The sequence below is a fragment of the Sus scrofa genome, chromosome 10 (genome assembly GCF_054392235.1).
Source record: "Sus scrofa isolate SSC_HxYL_T2T_F1_AM1 chromosome 10, Sscrofa_HxYL_maternal_Yorkshire_Landrace_v2.0, whole genome shotgun sequence".
In the NCBI taxonomy this organism is placed as follows: Eukaryota; Metazoa; Chordata; class Mammalia; order Artiodactyla; family Suidae; genus Sus; species Sus scrofa.
The window spans coordinates 12540456-12555183 of record NC_139392.1 but is presented as its reverse complement, the minus strand read 5'-3'; the positions used below and the strand labels follow the sequence as shown (position 1 = coordinate 12555183).

Genomic DNA, 14728 nt, shown 5'->3' with positions numbered 1-14728 from the left:
GCTGAGCAGCAATTTCAGCTGATACACAAAAACGGTCACTATTGTGTAATTAGGAGGTAAACAGAAAGGAACAGTGAATGATTAGGAGATTCTTGCCAGACATGTTCCAATTCTAGAGAAGTTGCAAATAGCAAGAGAGAGGGCTAGGTAATGGATTTCCTAAGGAGAAACTCTCAGTCCGGTAGCCTAGAGAGCGGCAGTATCCCTGCCTACTCTGTCTCCCCAACGAGTATGGACAGAGAGGGGAGGGGAGCAAACGTTTCTGTAAAAAAACTAGATAGTAAATATTTCAGGCTTTGAGGGCTCTATACTGTCCCTGTCAGATACGTATTTTTAAAGAAACGTTCTTAGCTCAGGGCTCTATAAAAACACACCAAACGGTTGGATTTGGCTTATAGGATGCCGTTGGCTGACCCCTATTGTAACACATCATATTTTGGAATGTGGGACTACATTGTTTCTGGCTAATCCTACCAACAGAGGAGGAGACTCTAAGAAAAATACAGGCATGACTGTGTCTGTACTTGGAGAGCAAAGAAAGGCCAGAGGGCTCTTACAAAAAATGCTATTCCTTCTTAGTGCACCCCTAGAATTGAAAAGGCAGTCTATTCTCCAAAATCCTTTTAAAAAATAAGATCTAACTTTCAACAGCATGACCACTTCAGAGCCATTCAACTAATATGGGATAATGCATTTATATGAGTCTTAAATTAGAAATGAAAATAGACTATACAGCACGTTTTATATTATATGATTCCAATTATAAAACCCCCACCCCAAATGCCCCTCCTAAAACCGCCACCTTTTCTTGGGAATGCCACGGCACCACTCACGAGCAGAATCTTTCCTCAAAGAAACGTTTTGTAGAATAATTTGGGATAACTGATCTCACTCCATCCTGATCAACAGGTTCACACTCAAAAAGGAAACCTGGAAAAAATGTTCAATCCAGCATGAACTGAATTCATAGCGGATTTAATTAAGAACTATCTCAGCCCTCAGGCTGACAGATAGAAAGCATTATGTGAGCTCAATTGTAGAAGGTCTATAAATTCTAATCCCCATCTTTAGCTGAAAATACAAATCAGATCTTGCTACATTCTATCTTCAAGGTGTCTGATCAATCCAGTAGACACTGAATTCCTTCATTCCTCTGCAGCAGTGGCAACAGGAGCCTAAGGCTTGCCCTCGATACGTTGCATATTCAAGGTAGTTATAGGCTCTTCAAGGCTACGTCCCAGACTTCAATTCTTGAATGACAACAGAACTATCCCTGCCTTCAATACCGATGAAAATGGAATTCTTCTGCTCACGAGCTATGCATCCTTGGGAAGTTGTTTAACCTTTACGTGGCTGTTTCCTTATCTGGAAAAGGGAACTAATAATAAAGCCCATGCCAGTGTTGTCCTGGGGATCAGATAAAACAGCAAAGGTGCTTAGAGTTTTGTGTTCATTAAAATTACACTCAAAAGTAACCCATCTCCTAGGCCAGAAAACCAATCCCAAATTTCTGCCATTTCCTTGAGTGTTTGTTGCTTGCAGCTACTTCTAGTACCAGTTTCTGTATCAGTCAGCAACAGAAAGCAGCTCCAGCTAAGTCAAACAGAAAAGGAATTTTTGGAAGGCTACTGGTGGCCTGAAAAAATCCTGAAGGATGAAATCATATTCTAGTGAAAGAAGACAAGCATATGCAAACAGCCAAAATAAGATAATTACACTTGGTAATATGGGGGGAAAAGGAAATAAAATGAGGTGATGTGGTTAAGAATGAAGAGGGAGGGAGCTGGGGTGAGAGAACAAATGATGTTTGAGCTGGACCCACAGATGACAAAGAGCTAGATAAAGAGGGGACAGTGTTCCAGGCCGTGAAATGAATAAACAGGAAAATCCCAGGGTGAGGTTATACCTTGTAAATTCAGAGTAGAAAAGCACCTGAGAGAATGGTACATTAAATGGGATATCTTTTTCAAAAGCCCAGATCTAGAAAATTAAGGTGTCCAAAAGGAAAAACTACAACTTTATATTTTTGGAATTCAAACTGTTGAAGATACAGATAGACAACTGTGTACATTTGACCATATGGAGTCAGGCTTAAAACACAAAAGCAAGTGCAGCCTGGCTAACTAATAGGTAGTGAATGAATAAACAAATGCATGAATGAACCAAATAACAAATAAATGATAAAGAAAAAAATCTACTAAAGATAAGCCATGTCTCTTTCTCACAACCTACTTTCATCCTAGATAGTTCTTCTCTTTTGCCAAGAGCAAACAACTTTTTGAATCAGAAGAAAATCTGGCTGGGACTAGGAGTTCTGTTTTCCTAATTTTTTGCTAAATGAGAATTGCAATATCTTCGCTACCCAGAGGGAAACTGCTAACAGTGTATATGATGTATAATAACGTTGCATTAGATGCTTTACACGCATAACCTCTTCTAATCTTCCTAAGAGCTCTGTTGAGAAGTGTGCCATGACGACTTCTGTTTAAAGAAAAGGAAGATGATGGCTCGGAGAGGTCACGGACCATTTAGACTCTGACTCTTCTAGTGTTAATGCCCAGGTTCCACATGAATATCGATTAAAGTGCATATGTGCGTATGTTTGGGTGGGTTGTGATCCTTATGGAGCATCTATCTCCTGTCCTTGTCTCTGGATAAAAAAATCTCAAAGACAACAACAAACCAAAAAACTAGCAGACTTATGGTATGCAAGTCCCAACACTGAGCGAGTAATGGTCATCCGAAAAGTTACCAATTCCTAAGAATAATACTGACTACGCTAGCAGCATATCGAAAAGAAAACCGGCATTCATTTTAGCAAAGCTGCTAGTAAGCAGAGTTCGCCCAAGGGCTGATATTTTGGAGATGTAGACATGGCTGTCCTCTTTTTTAAAAATGGGATGGCTCGTGTTTTAAATGCAAGTAAAAGGAAAATTTTCTGGGTGTTTTATTTTGGCTGCGGCTTTTAACTGACTAGACTACTACTTTTTTATTATTTATTTTTTAATTGTTATTTCCCTAATAAATTTTTTTTTCTACTCTACAGCATGGTGACCCAGTTACACATACATGTACACATTCTATTTTCTCACCTTTTTTTTTTTTTTTTTTTTTTTTAGGGCCACACACACAGCATATGGAAGTTCCCAGGCTAGGGGTCGAATTGGAGCTATAACTGCTGGCCAACGCCACAGCCACAGCCAAGGCCAGATCCGAGTCACATCTGTGACCTACACCACAGCTTGCAGCAAATGCCAGATCCTTAACCCCCTGAGCAAGGCCAAGGATTAAACCTGTGTCTTCATGTAGATACTAGCTGGGTTCGTTACCACTGTGCCTGACTTTGTTGTTAAAACTAGAAAGTAACCTGAGGACTACAAAGTGCAGGGCAGCTGAACATGGCTTATAAAATCAAGGAAAAAGAGGCACCTTTGCAATCAGTTGGCATCTAAACTTCCACGGCTTTGCTCACTGTATTCATGCCCTAAGCAAATATACCTTGAAACTAGTCTCCAGTTTTAACTGCTAAACTCAAAACTTGCCACAAGGATGTATTATCTACAATTTTTCCAGGCAAGGAAGATGTTCTCCCACTTGCCTCACTAGCTTGGAAAAGGTTTATTTCTGTTTATTATTTTCACTATCCATTAATTACTGTCAAATTGAACATTCAAAAGGGCAATTTTCTCAGACACAGTTAGAAACAGGTGAGCAGGAAGTGCTCTCCCACGTGATATTCATAACAGAGTCAGGAAATCCTGAGTTAACAGAAGTTATCAAAGAAACTCTAAAGCCTCTTGCTTCATCTTATTTTTGGAACTCTATCTCCCATCTCACTAGTCAGTGATTCATTTCCTCATTCATTCAATCAACAAAAATTCACTTTGACCTACTATATGCAAGACACTATCCTACATGCTAAAGAATCAAGAGAAATCTAAATATACGAAGTCCCTGGCCTCATAAAGTTCACATTTTAGTGAGAGGGGGATAAAAGGAGGAAAAAAGGGTGATTGAATATGCAAACCAATAAAGAGATAAAATGCCAACTAGTGGTTTGTGCTGTAAAAAGACACATCAGGGGGAGTGAGGAACTGGAAAGTAAGGGTGGTCACAGGTGGTCTCTGATGAGGGAACCATTTGAGAAGACTAAATGAATGAGTCTGAAATCAAGGGAGGTCTGGGCTGGAGATACTCATTTGCAAGTAACTTCCTGCAAAAATAAGCACTGTAAAGTCACCCTTTCCTTTGAAACATCTAAGTTAATAAATAAAACTACTTCCTGCAAAATGAACACTTTTCAGAGGAAGATAACTAAATCCAGAGTCTCTTAAGAGTATTATCAACAATGTCCAATATAATCCAAACTTACTAGATACATGATGGAAAAGAAGAATGAGACTCACTGACCAGAGAAAGAGCAGGCAACAGAAATAGACACCAAGATGTTCCAGAAGTTGGACTCAACAGGCAAGAACTTTAAGGTAGTTGTGACAAATATGTTTCTAAAGGTAAAGGAAAGCATGATTAGAAAAAGATAGATGGGAAATATCAGCAAAAGAAATAGCAACTATAGCAATGAAGCAAATGGAAATTCTAGAACTGAACAGTACAATACCTAAAAAGAATAATTCACTGGATAGGCCTACAGCAGATTGCTAAGGAGAAAGGGCCGATGAACTTTAAGACAGATGAATAAAAATTAGCTGATCTGAAGAACTAAGAAGATGAATTAGCCAATCTAAAGAAGTGAGAAGATTACACAAAAATGAAGAGACTTCCTCTGATTTGTGGGTCAAGCACATACAGACTAACACAAGTATAAATGGGGTACTAGAGAAAGAAGAAGAAGACAATGAGGGGGAAATTTTTACTTGATGTAACAATGGTGATGTAATTCTGTAAAAAACACGCCGAACTCCAAGCCAGATAAGCTCAAAGAAAATGAAAAGTAGGCACATCACAGTCAAGCTGCTAAAAACCATGTGTTGTGGGTGGTGGGGAGGGTGGTGGTAGGGGAGACCTTTAAAAAGAGCCAAGGGAAAAAACAACACTATACGTACAAAGCAATGACAATACAAATAGTATACAAATGGCAGCCCACTTCTTACTAGAGGTGGGGTGATAATAGGTTTCTGATGGGCTATAGAAAAAAAAATGCAACCCCATTTTTTAACCAGTGAAAATATTCTTTAAAAAAAGAAGACAAGGAGCTCCCACTGTGGCTCAGTGGTTAACGAATCCGACTAGGAACCACGAGGTTGCGGGTTCAATCCCTGGCCTTGCTCAGTGGGTTAAGGATCCGGTGTTGCTGTGAGCTGTGGTGCAGGTCGCAGGTCGCAGGTCGCAGACATGGCTCGGATCCTGTGTTGCTGTGGCTGTGGTGTAGGCCGGCAGCTAGAGTTCAATTAGACCCCTAGCGTGGGAGCCTCCATATGCCGCAGGAGCGGCTCTAGAAAAGGCAAAAAGACAAAAAAAAAAAAAAAAAAAAAAGAGAGAGAGAGAGACAAATATTGTCAACCCACCATAATTCAATTAAAATATAATAAAACAAAAAAAATGAGAAAATAAGACAAAATAAAGACATTTTTAGATGAACAAGAACTCAAACAATCGCTGCTAGAAGATATACGCTATATGAAATGCCAAGGATAATTTTTCCAGCTAAGGGGAACTGACCATAGACATTAACCCGAATCTACAGAAAGACAAAAGAGCTCTGGAAATGATAAATATGTTGATAAATACAGAAGAGTACATATTTTTCACCTCTTAATTTCTCTTAATGACATATGAGTATTTAAGGCAAAGAAGTATACCATATTGTGAGGTTATAACACAAGCAGATGTAATGCATGTGAAAACAAAAGCACACAGGTCAGGGGAATTAAAAGATTCTGATTACAATGTTACTGCGAGGAGACTGCATAATACATGCATGCATTCTGTAATCTCTAGAGCAACCACTGGGGGGAAATGCACTGAAAAAGATGCAGAGGCATAGGTAACTCAACAGAGGAACTGAAACGGAATACTAAAAAATCTGATGAACTCGAAAGTAGACAAGACAGAAAAAATTACCTTGTTATAGAGCTTTTCATTAGAATCCATGTAAATGTTTTAACTATTCAAAAAACAAAATCAAAACTGAAAGTAAAAAGTAATTTTGAAGTATTTAAAACAAAATTAAACAAATGAACTTAACTCTGTATCAAATGGATAAGACAAGCAAAACGAAAAAAAAAAATTGTAACTTTAGAATTGTGTTCCAACTGTATATCTTAGTGGAATAACACTTGTAGACAAGGAGCTGCTAAGTATCATCCAGTAGTTGATTAATAGCGGATATTATTTGGAGACTACGTTTTATATGTATATGTAAAATATATACAAATATAATAAAATGAAGCAAATAAGTAATTACGTATTTATGTTATTTAAAAACTTTAGTATGATATCAAAGTCAAGTCAAGTCATACTGAATTTAACGTACTACTATCAGCATGAATTCATGCTCTTTACTTGGACAAAACGGCCAAGCTGCCCAGGAGAAAGGCGTAGGAACACAGACGCCCGGTTACCACGGCGCCCTCATTAGAACAATGTCTGACTCCACGCTGGGGGCAAGCGATTTACAAGATAAACCTGGGACATCTTGCGCCAGAAGCAAGAAAGCTGGCAATTATTAACGAGGTCATGTCAAAGGGACACAGGAGCCAGCCTGACCGGGCTCCCAGTGTCATGCAGCTGTCTGTGAAACAGCAGGGCTGGGACTGCAACGAGTCATGTTCTGAGTCACCCCTCTAAACGACCCCTCCACCAGGAGCGACTGAATTAAGAGGGGGACAGAGATGAAAGCCAGGGACTAGAATAGAGGGAAAACGTCCTGCCTGACTCACAAGCATCCCCGAAACAGCAGGCGCGTCTTCCCTCCCTTAGCTACGCGCTGGACGTGGCTTTCCCATTTTCTTCCTGCCTGACTGCACCTTCCAGACCTTGTTGTCCTACCTTCTGCCCCACTCTGAATACTGGCGGGTTCCAGGCATTCAGACCTGCTATTCTTCTCTTCTCTGTCTACCCCACACTAACTTCCTCGGGGATCCAGCCAGCCTTATAGCTTTAAATAACAGGTACATGCAGACGACTCCAACCGTCTCTCCCAAACTTTGCCACCTGGACAGGTCCACTTCGCTGTGCGCTGACATCCCAGCCTCAGCTTGTCCCAGCTCGATCTCCATCCGCCGACCCTGCCAGATGTGTCCCCATCACAGCCTTTTCCATCTCAGCTGGGAACAAATCCACCCTGCCAGGGGCTCACACCCAAAACTCGGAGGTCAGCCTTAATGTGGGTCCTTCCAACCCACCCTCGCTCCCTCCCTTTCTCTCATCCCACATTCAACCTGTCAGGAAATCCTATTGGCTCTACCTTAAAATACACCCAGAACCCAGCTACCCTCACCATCCCTACTGCTTACACTCAAGTCTGAGCGACCTGGATTAGTGCACTAGTCTCCGAACAGCCTCCTAACACGCCCCTTGGTTTCTAACCTTGCCCCATTCTACTCAGAGTAAAGACCCAAGTCCTCAAAAGGGCCCAGCAAATTCCGGTCCGTGCTACCTCTCTGACTTCACTTGCTCCACGTCTCACTCCAGCAAACATGGGCTCCGAGCTGTTTTTCACGCTTGGCTGGCACACTCGGACCAAAGGACCTGTGGGCTAGTTATTCCCCTTGCCTGGAACATTCTTCCCTCAAGCACCCGTTTGGCCAGTTTCCTTACAATCCAAATCTCTCCCCAAATCTCACCCTGGCAGCCAGGCTCACTCTGACCTGTCTAATCCCACACACTCCCCCCTGCCCCGACCCCTCACTCTACTCATTTATTAATATATTCGTTTTCTCTTCCCTTCCCCACTCTGGGAAGAACAGAAGTATCCGTCTATTTCATTGACTGAAATAAAACCACCTGAGAAATTCCAAATGTCAAGAAGCCCTAAAAAGGCTCAAATAAAGTAAGTGAATAAAACAAAGTAAACCATATATGGAGTATAAGTGGGTTATTTAAAATAAAATACTCAAAAAAAGACTTTACCCTGGAGGAGGGGTATACCTAAATTTACCTATTTGTGGCCTCTAAGAGACACTTCTAAAGCAAATGGAGTATTAAAAAAAAAAAAAAAAAGGTTAAAAGTAACAGAATGTACCCAAAACACCAGGTAAATACAAATGGAGAGAAAGCAGGAGTCATGTGGTGATTAAGATCCGCTTTGAAATTAGACAGACTTAGGGCCAAAATGTTTATGCCACGTACTAGTTTTGTGACCTGTGGAGTTACCGCTCTGAGTCTCAGTTTACTCACCTATAAAATGGCAACATTACCTATACCTCAAAGGGTTTTTAGTGAGAATTATATGAAACAAAGCATTTAGCACAGTGTATGGTATATGAGCAATACTGGAACATACTCTAATTACTGTCATCATATACCAAAATAGAACAAACATCTTTCACTATTTCTGATATCAAAAATACAGTCCTGATAAGATTTTTTTTTTTTTTTTGGTCTTTTCTAGGGCCGCTTCTGTGGCATGTGGAGGTTCCCAGGCTAGGGTCTATCAGAGCTGTAGCTGCTGGCCTACACCACAGCCACAGCAACGCGGGACCCAAGCCACATCTGCAACCTACACCACAGCTCACGGTAACACCGGATCCTTAACCCACTGAGCAAGGCCAGAGATCGAACCTGCAACCTCATGGTTCCTAGTCAGATTCGTTAACCACTGCGCCATGACGGGAACTCCAGTTTTAATAAGATTTCTTTAAACTAAGAGGAAACACTAGAGCAGCAATCAAGCTTTCAGCTATATCTATTCATGTATCTCAGGAGGCTTAAAGAAGCTTTTGATGTAAAAAAGTTTTACCACACACAACTGGAGCCAAATCTATTTCCCCTCCCTCTCGAGTAAAACAGAAATATTTACTATGCTCTATCAGAGGCTTCTTAAGCAATTCTACTTTCTAAGCATTAGCCTACGAATAAACTCCCATACGTGAGAAATGTGAAGTGACGTGTGTAAGACAGACTTACTATAGCATAACATTTGTAATAACAAAGCAAAAACAACCCAAGGAGCCATCAGTAGGACTCTTGGTTAAATACATCCATACAGGAAGTTCCTGTCGTGGCTCAGTGGTTAGCGAATCTGACTAGGAACCACGCGGCTGTGGGTTCCATCCCTGGCCTTGCTCAGTGGGTTAAGGATCCGGCGTTGCCGTGAGCTGGGGTGTAGGTTACAGTTGCGGCTCGGATCCCGTGTTGCTGTGGCTCTGGTGTAGGCCGGTGGCTACAGCTCCAATTAGACCCCCAGCCTAGGAACCTCCATATGCCGCAGGAGCGGCCCAAGAAATGGCAAAAAGACAGAAAAATAATAATAATAATTATTATATATATATATATTCATCCATACAGTAGAGTACTAAGCAATTTTTAAAAGAAGAATCTCTAAGATACACTCTAAAAAAATTAATGGAAAGAGTATCTCAAGGATGCTACTTGTGTCAAGGCTGGTGGGGAGAGATCTATATTTGCTTACATATGCATAAAATGTCTCTTCTTAAAACCTCAAGATAACTAGAGACTAGATTAGGAAAAGGTGTACTCTTTTGAACTTCAAAATTTCTCTCCTATTTGAATGTATCATCTGTCATCCAAAATATTTAAACAGGAAAGTGATGAAGGGTAACGTGTGAGTGTGTGTGTAACTGGGTCACTGTGCTGTGCAGCAGAAACTGACAGAACATCGTAAATCAAATACAAAACAAAATTTTAAAAATAAAAAGTAAAAAAAATATTTAAATAAAGTAAAAAGACTCTTGAGTAGTTAGTCTCCATCAGTGTCAGGCAAGGTAAATGATGCCTGAATTGATTCACCAAATGGGAACTGAAATCTCCTATGCATTGATGTTTTTATCTTCAATTTCATGATCCAACATCAAAAGCAAAAATAAACAAGTGGGACGACATCAAACTAAAAATCCCATTTACTGAGTATGACAACCACAGTGTATTTATATCCACTCACATTACCTCCTTCTTCAAAAAAAAAAAAAAAAAAAAAGTCCCTAGCAATAGTGTGCTTTCAGTAACATGCTTTCAATACCAGTTTTAAGTACAACCGGTTTGGTCTAGAGATAGAGACCCAAACTAGAAAATTCTAGTGGTTAGAAGTACAGAGCTATGGTAAAATAGTGTAACTCAATATTATCTATAATAGATCAATCAAGAATAGACAGCTTAAAATTATGTCTTAAATGGTGGTGTGACCACCAAAAAAATGAAAAGGTGGCCTATGAAATAGGAAAAATTAATCGCAAATCTATGAACCCTGAAAAAGGGTTCATATCCAAGATAAAGAACTCATACAAGTCAACACTTAAAAAAAAAATTTAAAAGTGGGGAAAGGAAGTGATTAGATTTTTTTTTTCCCAAAGAAGACATACAGACAGCCAATAGGCTCATGACAGTATGCTCAATATCACTCATCATCACGTAAATGCAGATCAAAACCAAAATGAGATGCAACTCACACCTGCTGGGATGAGTATTCTCAAAAGACAAGAAATAAAAAGTGCTGGCGAGGATGTGGGAGAAGGGGGCCCCTGTGCAGTGCTGGTGGGATGAAATTGGTGCAGTCACTGCAGAAAACAGTACAGCGCTTCCTCAGAAAATTAAAAATAGAACCACCATGCGAGCCACCAATTCCACGTTTGGGCATGTATGGGAAGGCAATGAAAACACTAACCCCCAAGAAATGTGCAGCTCCATGTGCACTGCAGACATTTCTTATAACAGCCAAGCTGTGGAACGTGTGCACCCACAGATGAATGAATGAAGAAACCAGGGGCTCTCACATATGCGCGCACACACACAAAGAATAACTGGACCTCAAAAAAGAATGAATTTTGGAGTTCCCATTGTGGCTCAGCAGTTAACGAACCCAACTAGCATCCATGAGAACATGGGTTCGATCCCTGGCCTCACTCTGTGGGTGAAGGATCCAGCACCGCTGTGAGCTGTGGTGTAGGTCGCAGATGTAGCTTGGATTCCGTGTTGCTGTGGCTGTGACGCAGGCCAGCAGCTGCAGCTCCAATTTGACCCCTGGCCTGGGAACCTCCATATGCTGCAGGTGTGGCCCTAAAAAGACAAAAGACAAAAAAAAAAAAAAAAAGTCAGACGGAGTAATACAAACACCACAAATACCTATGATTTCACCGATACGTGGAGACTCGCAGATACAGAGAACAGATTGGGGGCTGCCGCCAGAGAAGGCAGGTGCAATGGGGGAGGGAGTCAAAAGGTACAAACCCCCAGTTATAAAATAAGTTCTGGGGGTGGCATGTCGAGCATGGGGACTCAGGGTGCTAATAATGCACTGCATGTTTGAAAGTTGCTAAGAGGGTGGATCTTAAAAGTTCTCATTGTAGATCCTACTGTATAGCACAGGGAACTATATCTAGTCACTGGTGATGGAACATGATGAAGGGTAGTGTAAGAAAAAGAATATGTGTGTGTGTGTGTGTGTGTGTGTGTGTGTGTGTGTATATATATATATGACTGGGTCACTTTGCTATACAGTAGAAATCCACAGAACACTGTAAATCAACATAATGGAAAAAATAAAAATCATTAAAAAAAAAGTTCTCATTGTAAGAAAAAGATCTGTATGGTGACAGATGTTAATTAAATTTATTGGAGTAATAATTTCACAAAATATACAAACAGCAAATCATTACATTATACCCTGAAATTAGAATAAATGGCAACTATATCCGAATCATGTATTTTTAATGTCATGATTTATTTACTTCAGGGATGCGGCTGGTCTTAGGAAACTCCACGTCTACTCAGGTCTAATGGATGGAGCACGACAAGCACAGGGTGTTTACACTCGCTCGCATCACCTCCTTTTTCCAAAAAAGAAAAAGTCCCTATTAATGGTTTGCTCTCAGTAACATGCGTGATCAACAACAGTTTCAAGTGCAACTGGTTTGGTCTACAGATAGAGACCCAAACTAGACCTCAGAAAATCGTAGGGGTTTGGGTCTATGGTGAAAGGGCACTGAGTCAAGATTTTCTAATAAAAGAGCAATCAAGAACAAACAGCTTAACCACATCACCCCGAGCACATCAAGCCCCTGGACAAGTAGCAACAGCAACTTAAACGAACGGTCCCAGGACATCAGACCCTGCAGCGTCTCTAGCTACGCGCTAGATGAGTATTCTCATCATTGATGAGTATTCTCGTCATTGGCAATGAGAACGGATGCTGACGTGAGACAGGCTGTGCAATGAGGGAAGAAAATGGGCTTCAAGAAGGGTCAGGGACAAAGAAGGGGTCAGGGGACCAAGAAGGGGTCAGGGACATGGTTCAGGAGACAAAGAAGGGGTCACGGGCATGGTCCAGGGACCAAGAAGGGGTCAGGGGCATGGTTCAGGGGACAAAGAGCATGATTCAGGGACAAAGAAGGGTCAGGGCATGGTCAGGGGACAAAGAAGGGTCAGGGGCATGGTTCAGGGGACAAAGAATGGGTCAGGGACATGGTCAGAGGACAAAGAAGGGGTTGGGGCATGGTTCAGGGGACAAAGAGCATGGTTCGGGGACAAAGAAGGGGTCGGGCATGGTTTGGGACAAAGAAGGGCTCAAGGACATGGTCAGAGGACAAAGAAGGGGTCGGGGGCATGGTCAGGGGACAAAGAAGGGGTCAGGGGTGTGGTTTGGGACAAAGAAGGGGTCGGGGCATGGTTCGGGGTCAAAGAGCAGGGTTCGCATGTGGGTTCTGCCACTTACCAGCTGGGTGGCACCAGGCAAGTCACTGTTCCTAATTTTCCTAATGGGATAGTACGTGTGTGTTTCTCTTCCAGCCCAGCATCCTTTTCTCTCCATGTTGGGTTCTTTTTTCACAGTTTATCATTAATTATTTGAAAGGTTTTATTGAGCATACATTAAAATTCACTCATTTTAAATGCAAAAAAACACCTGCCCAGCTTATATTTATGTCTTAAACAGTGGAACTCTCACCTGGCTGCTCCTCCTTATTTTATCCTAACTCTGCTATGACCAGAATACACTGGCACCTACTTGCAATCCCTAAAAACAGGAATGATGTTTCCACCAGTCCAATAATAATAAGGGCAGCCATCATTTATTCAATACTGCCAGTGTCCTCAGGGATGAGTGCTTTATTTAGACATGAGTTTATGTAATTCTCATGGTGAACCTGAGGCGCCGATACCATTCCCACTTGACAGATGAGGAAGCAGAAACTTGGCAAATAAGACAAATCGCCAGCGGCCCAAACCCAGTCACAGCACTTTCAGGAGTCAAAGCCAGGTCTGGCTTCCTCTAAAGCCCGCCCTGCTCCCCAACCCCGCTCCTACCCCAATATCAGCAGAGACTGCACACAACAAAGGCGGTCCTGCAGGGCCCGCTTCGAGGTGAGAAGAGCCTGCAGAGAGCATGCGTTCTCGTGGCCTCTCACTCATCTGCGGGGCAGGCACTGAGTTGCCCAGCCTGACCAACTGCTGAAGTCAAGTCGGAGAGCGGAGGAGATCAAGGACCTGATGAGTGTTCTTAAGGACATGAACAAAGAGAAATCCCATTTGTATCACTCACTGGCCACCGGGACCTGGGCCGTCTCCTCCGGCAGAGCCTGGGGCCAGAGCTGCCTCCTCGCGCTCCGAATATACGTTGCTGCTCCACATGCCCCTCTGTGCAGCAGACCCAAGACCAAGGGCTCACCAAGCAGCTGACCTGCACAGAATAACGCGCTGAAAGCTCGTTCCCATCCTTTAGCATTTCCTTCTGCTCTCCAAAACCCCGGGGACGACGTCGAGTCAAGATGAGGGGCCAGTTTACCAAAGCAAGTGTCAAAGTACTCCTCTGGGGACCTGACCTCAGGATGCTGGGGGCTCCCAGAATAACCTCACTGATGCGGCCCCATCTGAAACCAGTCATGAGCTGACCAAAGACATTCACAGGCTGCAAGTGATGGTCACTGCTAAGAAAACTGAGGGTCTGTTCTGCAGCTTAGATGCTCGGCTTGAAGAGAATGGAAAACTATCCGAGGAATGTGATTACCATGTAGTAATTCAATGTCCCCCTTAGAAACGCTACTCATTTTTCACATCTACTTCCCATTCTCAATGCAAGAACTGCTGCAAAGAGTGCCTACTGAGCTATAAAAAGCAGAATGGTACACACGTGGAATTTGATATCCTTCTGCATAAAACAGGTAGCTTGGTACTGGCCTAGATTATTTTATAAGCAGAATTTTCCTCCCTCAAAAAAAAAAAAAAAAAAAAAAAGAGAAAAAAGGAGGAAAGGAAATCTTGTAAAGAAGGCAATGAGAGTAAAGGGGAAATTATTTTGGAGAATTCCTCCTTTGGGATTTGAACAAACTACCTTAAAGACGAGAAACAGTGTAAGGGGTCAGATGAACCCTCAACATCACACGGCGGAGTTGAACACGCATTAACTGAGACCCTACAGCTGCTGAAGGAACACGATTACACTAAGTGAAGCACCATATAATATCACCTCTATGTAGAATCTGAAATGAGGTACAAAACAGAAACAGACTCACAGACATAAAGAAGAAACTCATGGTTGCCATAGGGGAGGGGAGAAGGAGTGGGATGGACGGGGAGTTTGGGGTTGGCAGATGCAAAC

At 42.0% G+C, this 14728-nt stretch overlaps 1 protein-coding gene across 14 annotated transcripts in view; it reads right to left on the bottom strand.

Moving 5' to 3' along the window:
- Positions 1-14728, bottom strand: part of MARK1 (microtubule affinity regulating kinase 1) — a 126043-nt gene that overhangs the window by 70237 nt on the left and 41078 nt on the right. For 3 of the 14 annotated variants that reach the window (XM_084979170.1, XM_084979174.1, XM_084979175.1), the window contains exon 1: positions 7619-7807. The exons of 10 other annotated variants lie outside the window; for them this stretch is intronic. In XM_084979170.1, coding sequence (XP_084835296.1) covers positions 7619-7660 — 42 coding nt within the window. In that variant the 5' untranslated portion in view covers positions 7661-7807. Of the gene's footprint in view, positions 1-7618; positions 7866-14728 lie in introns of those variants that run through there. One more of the 14 variants, XM_084979171.1, reaches the window with a different exon arrangement.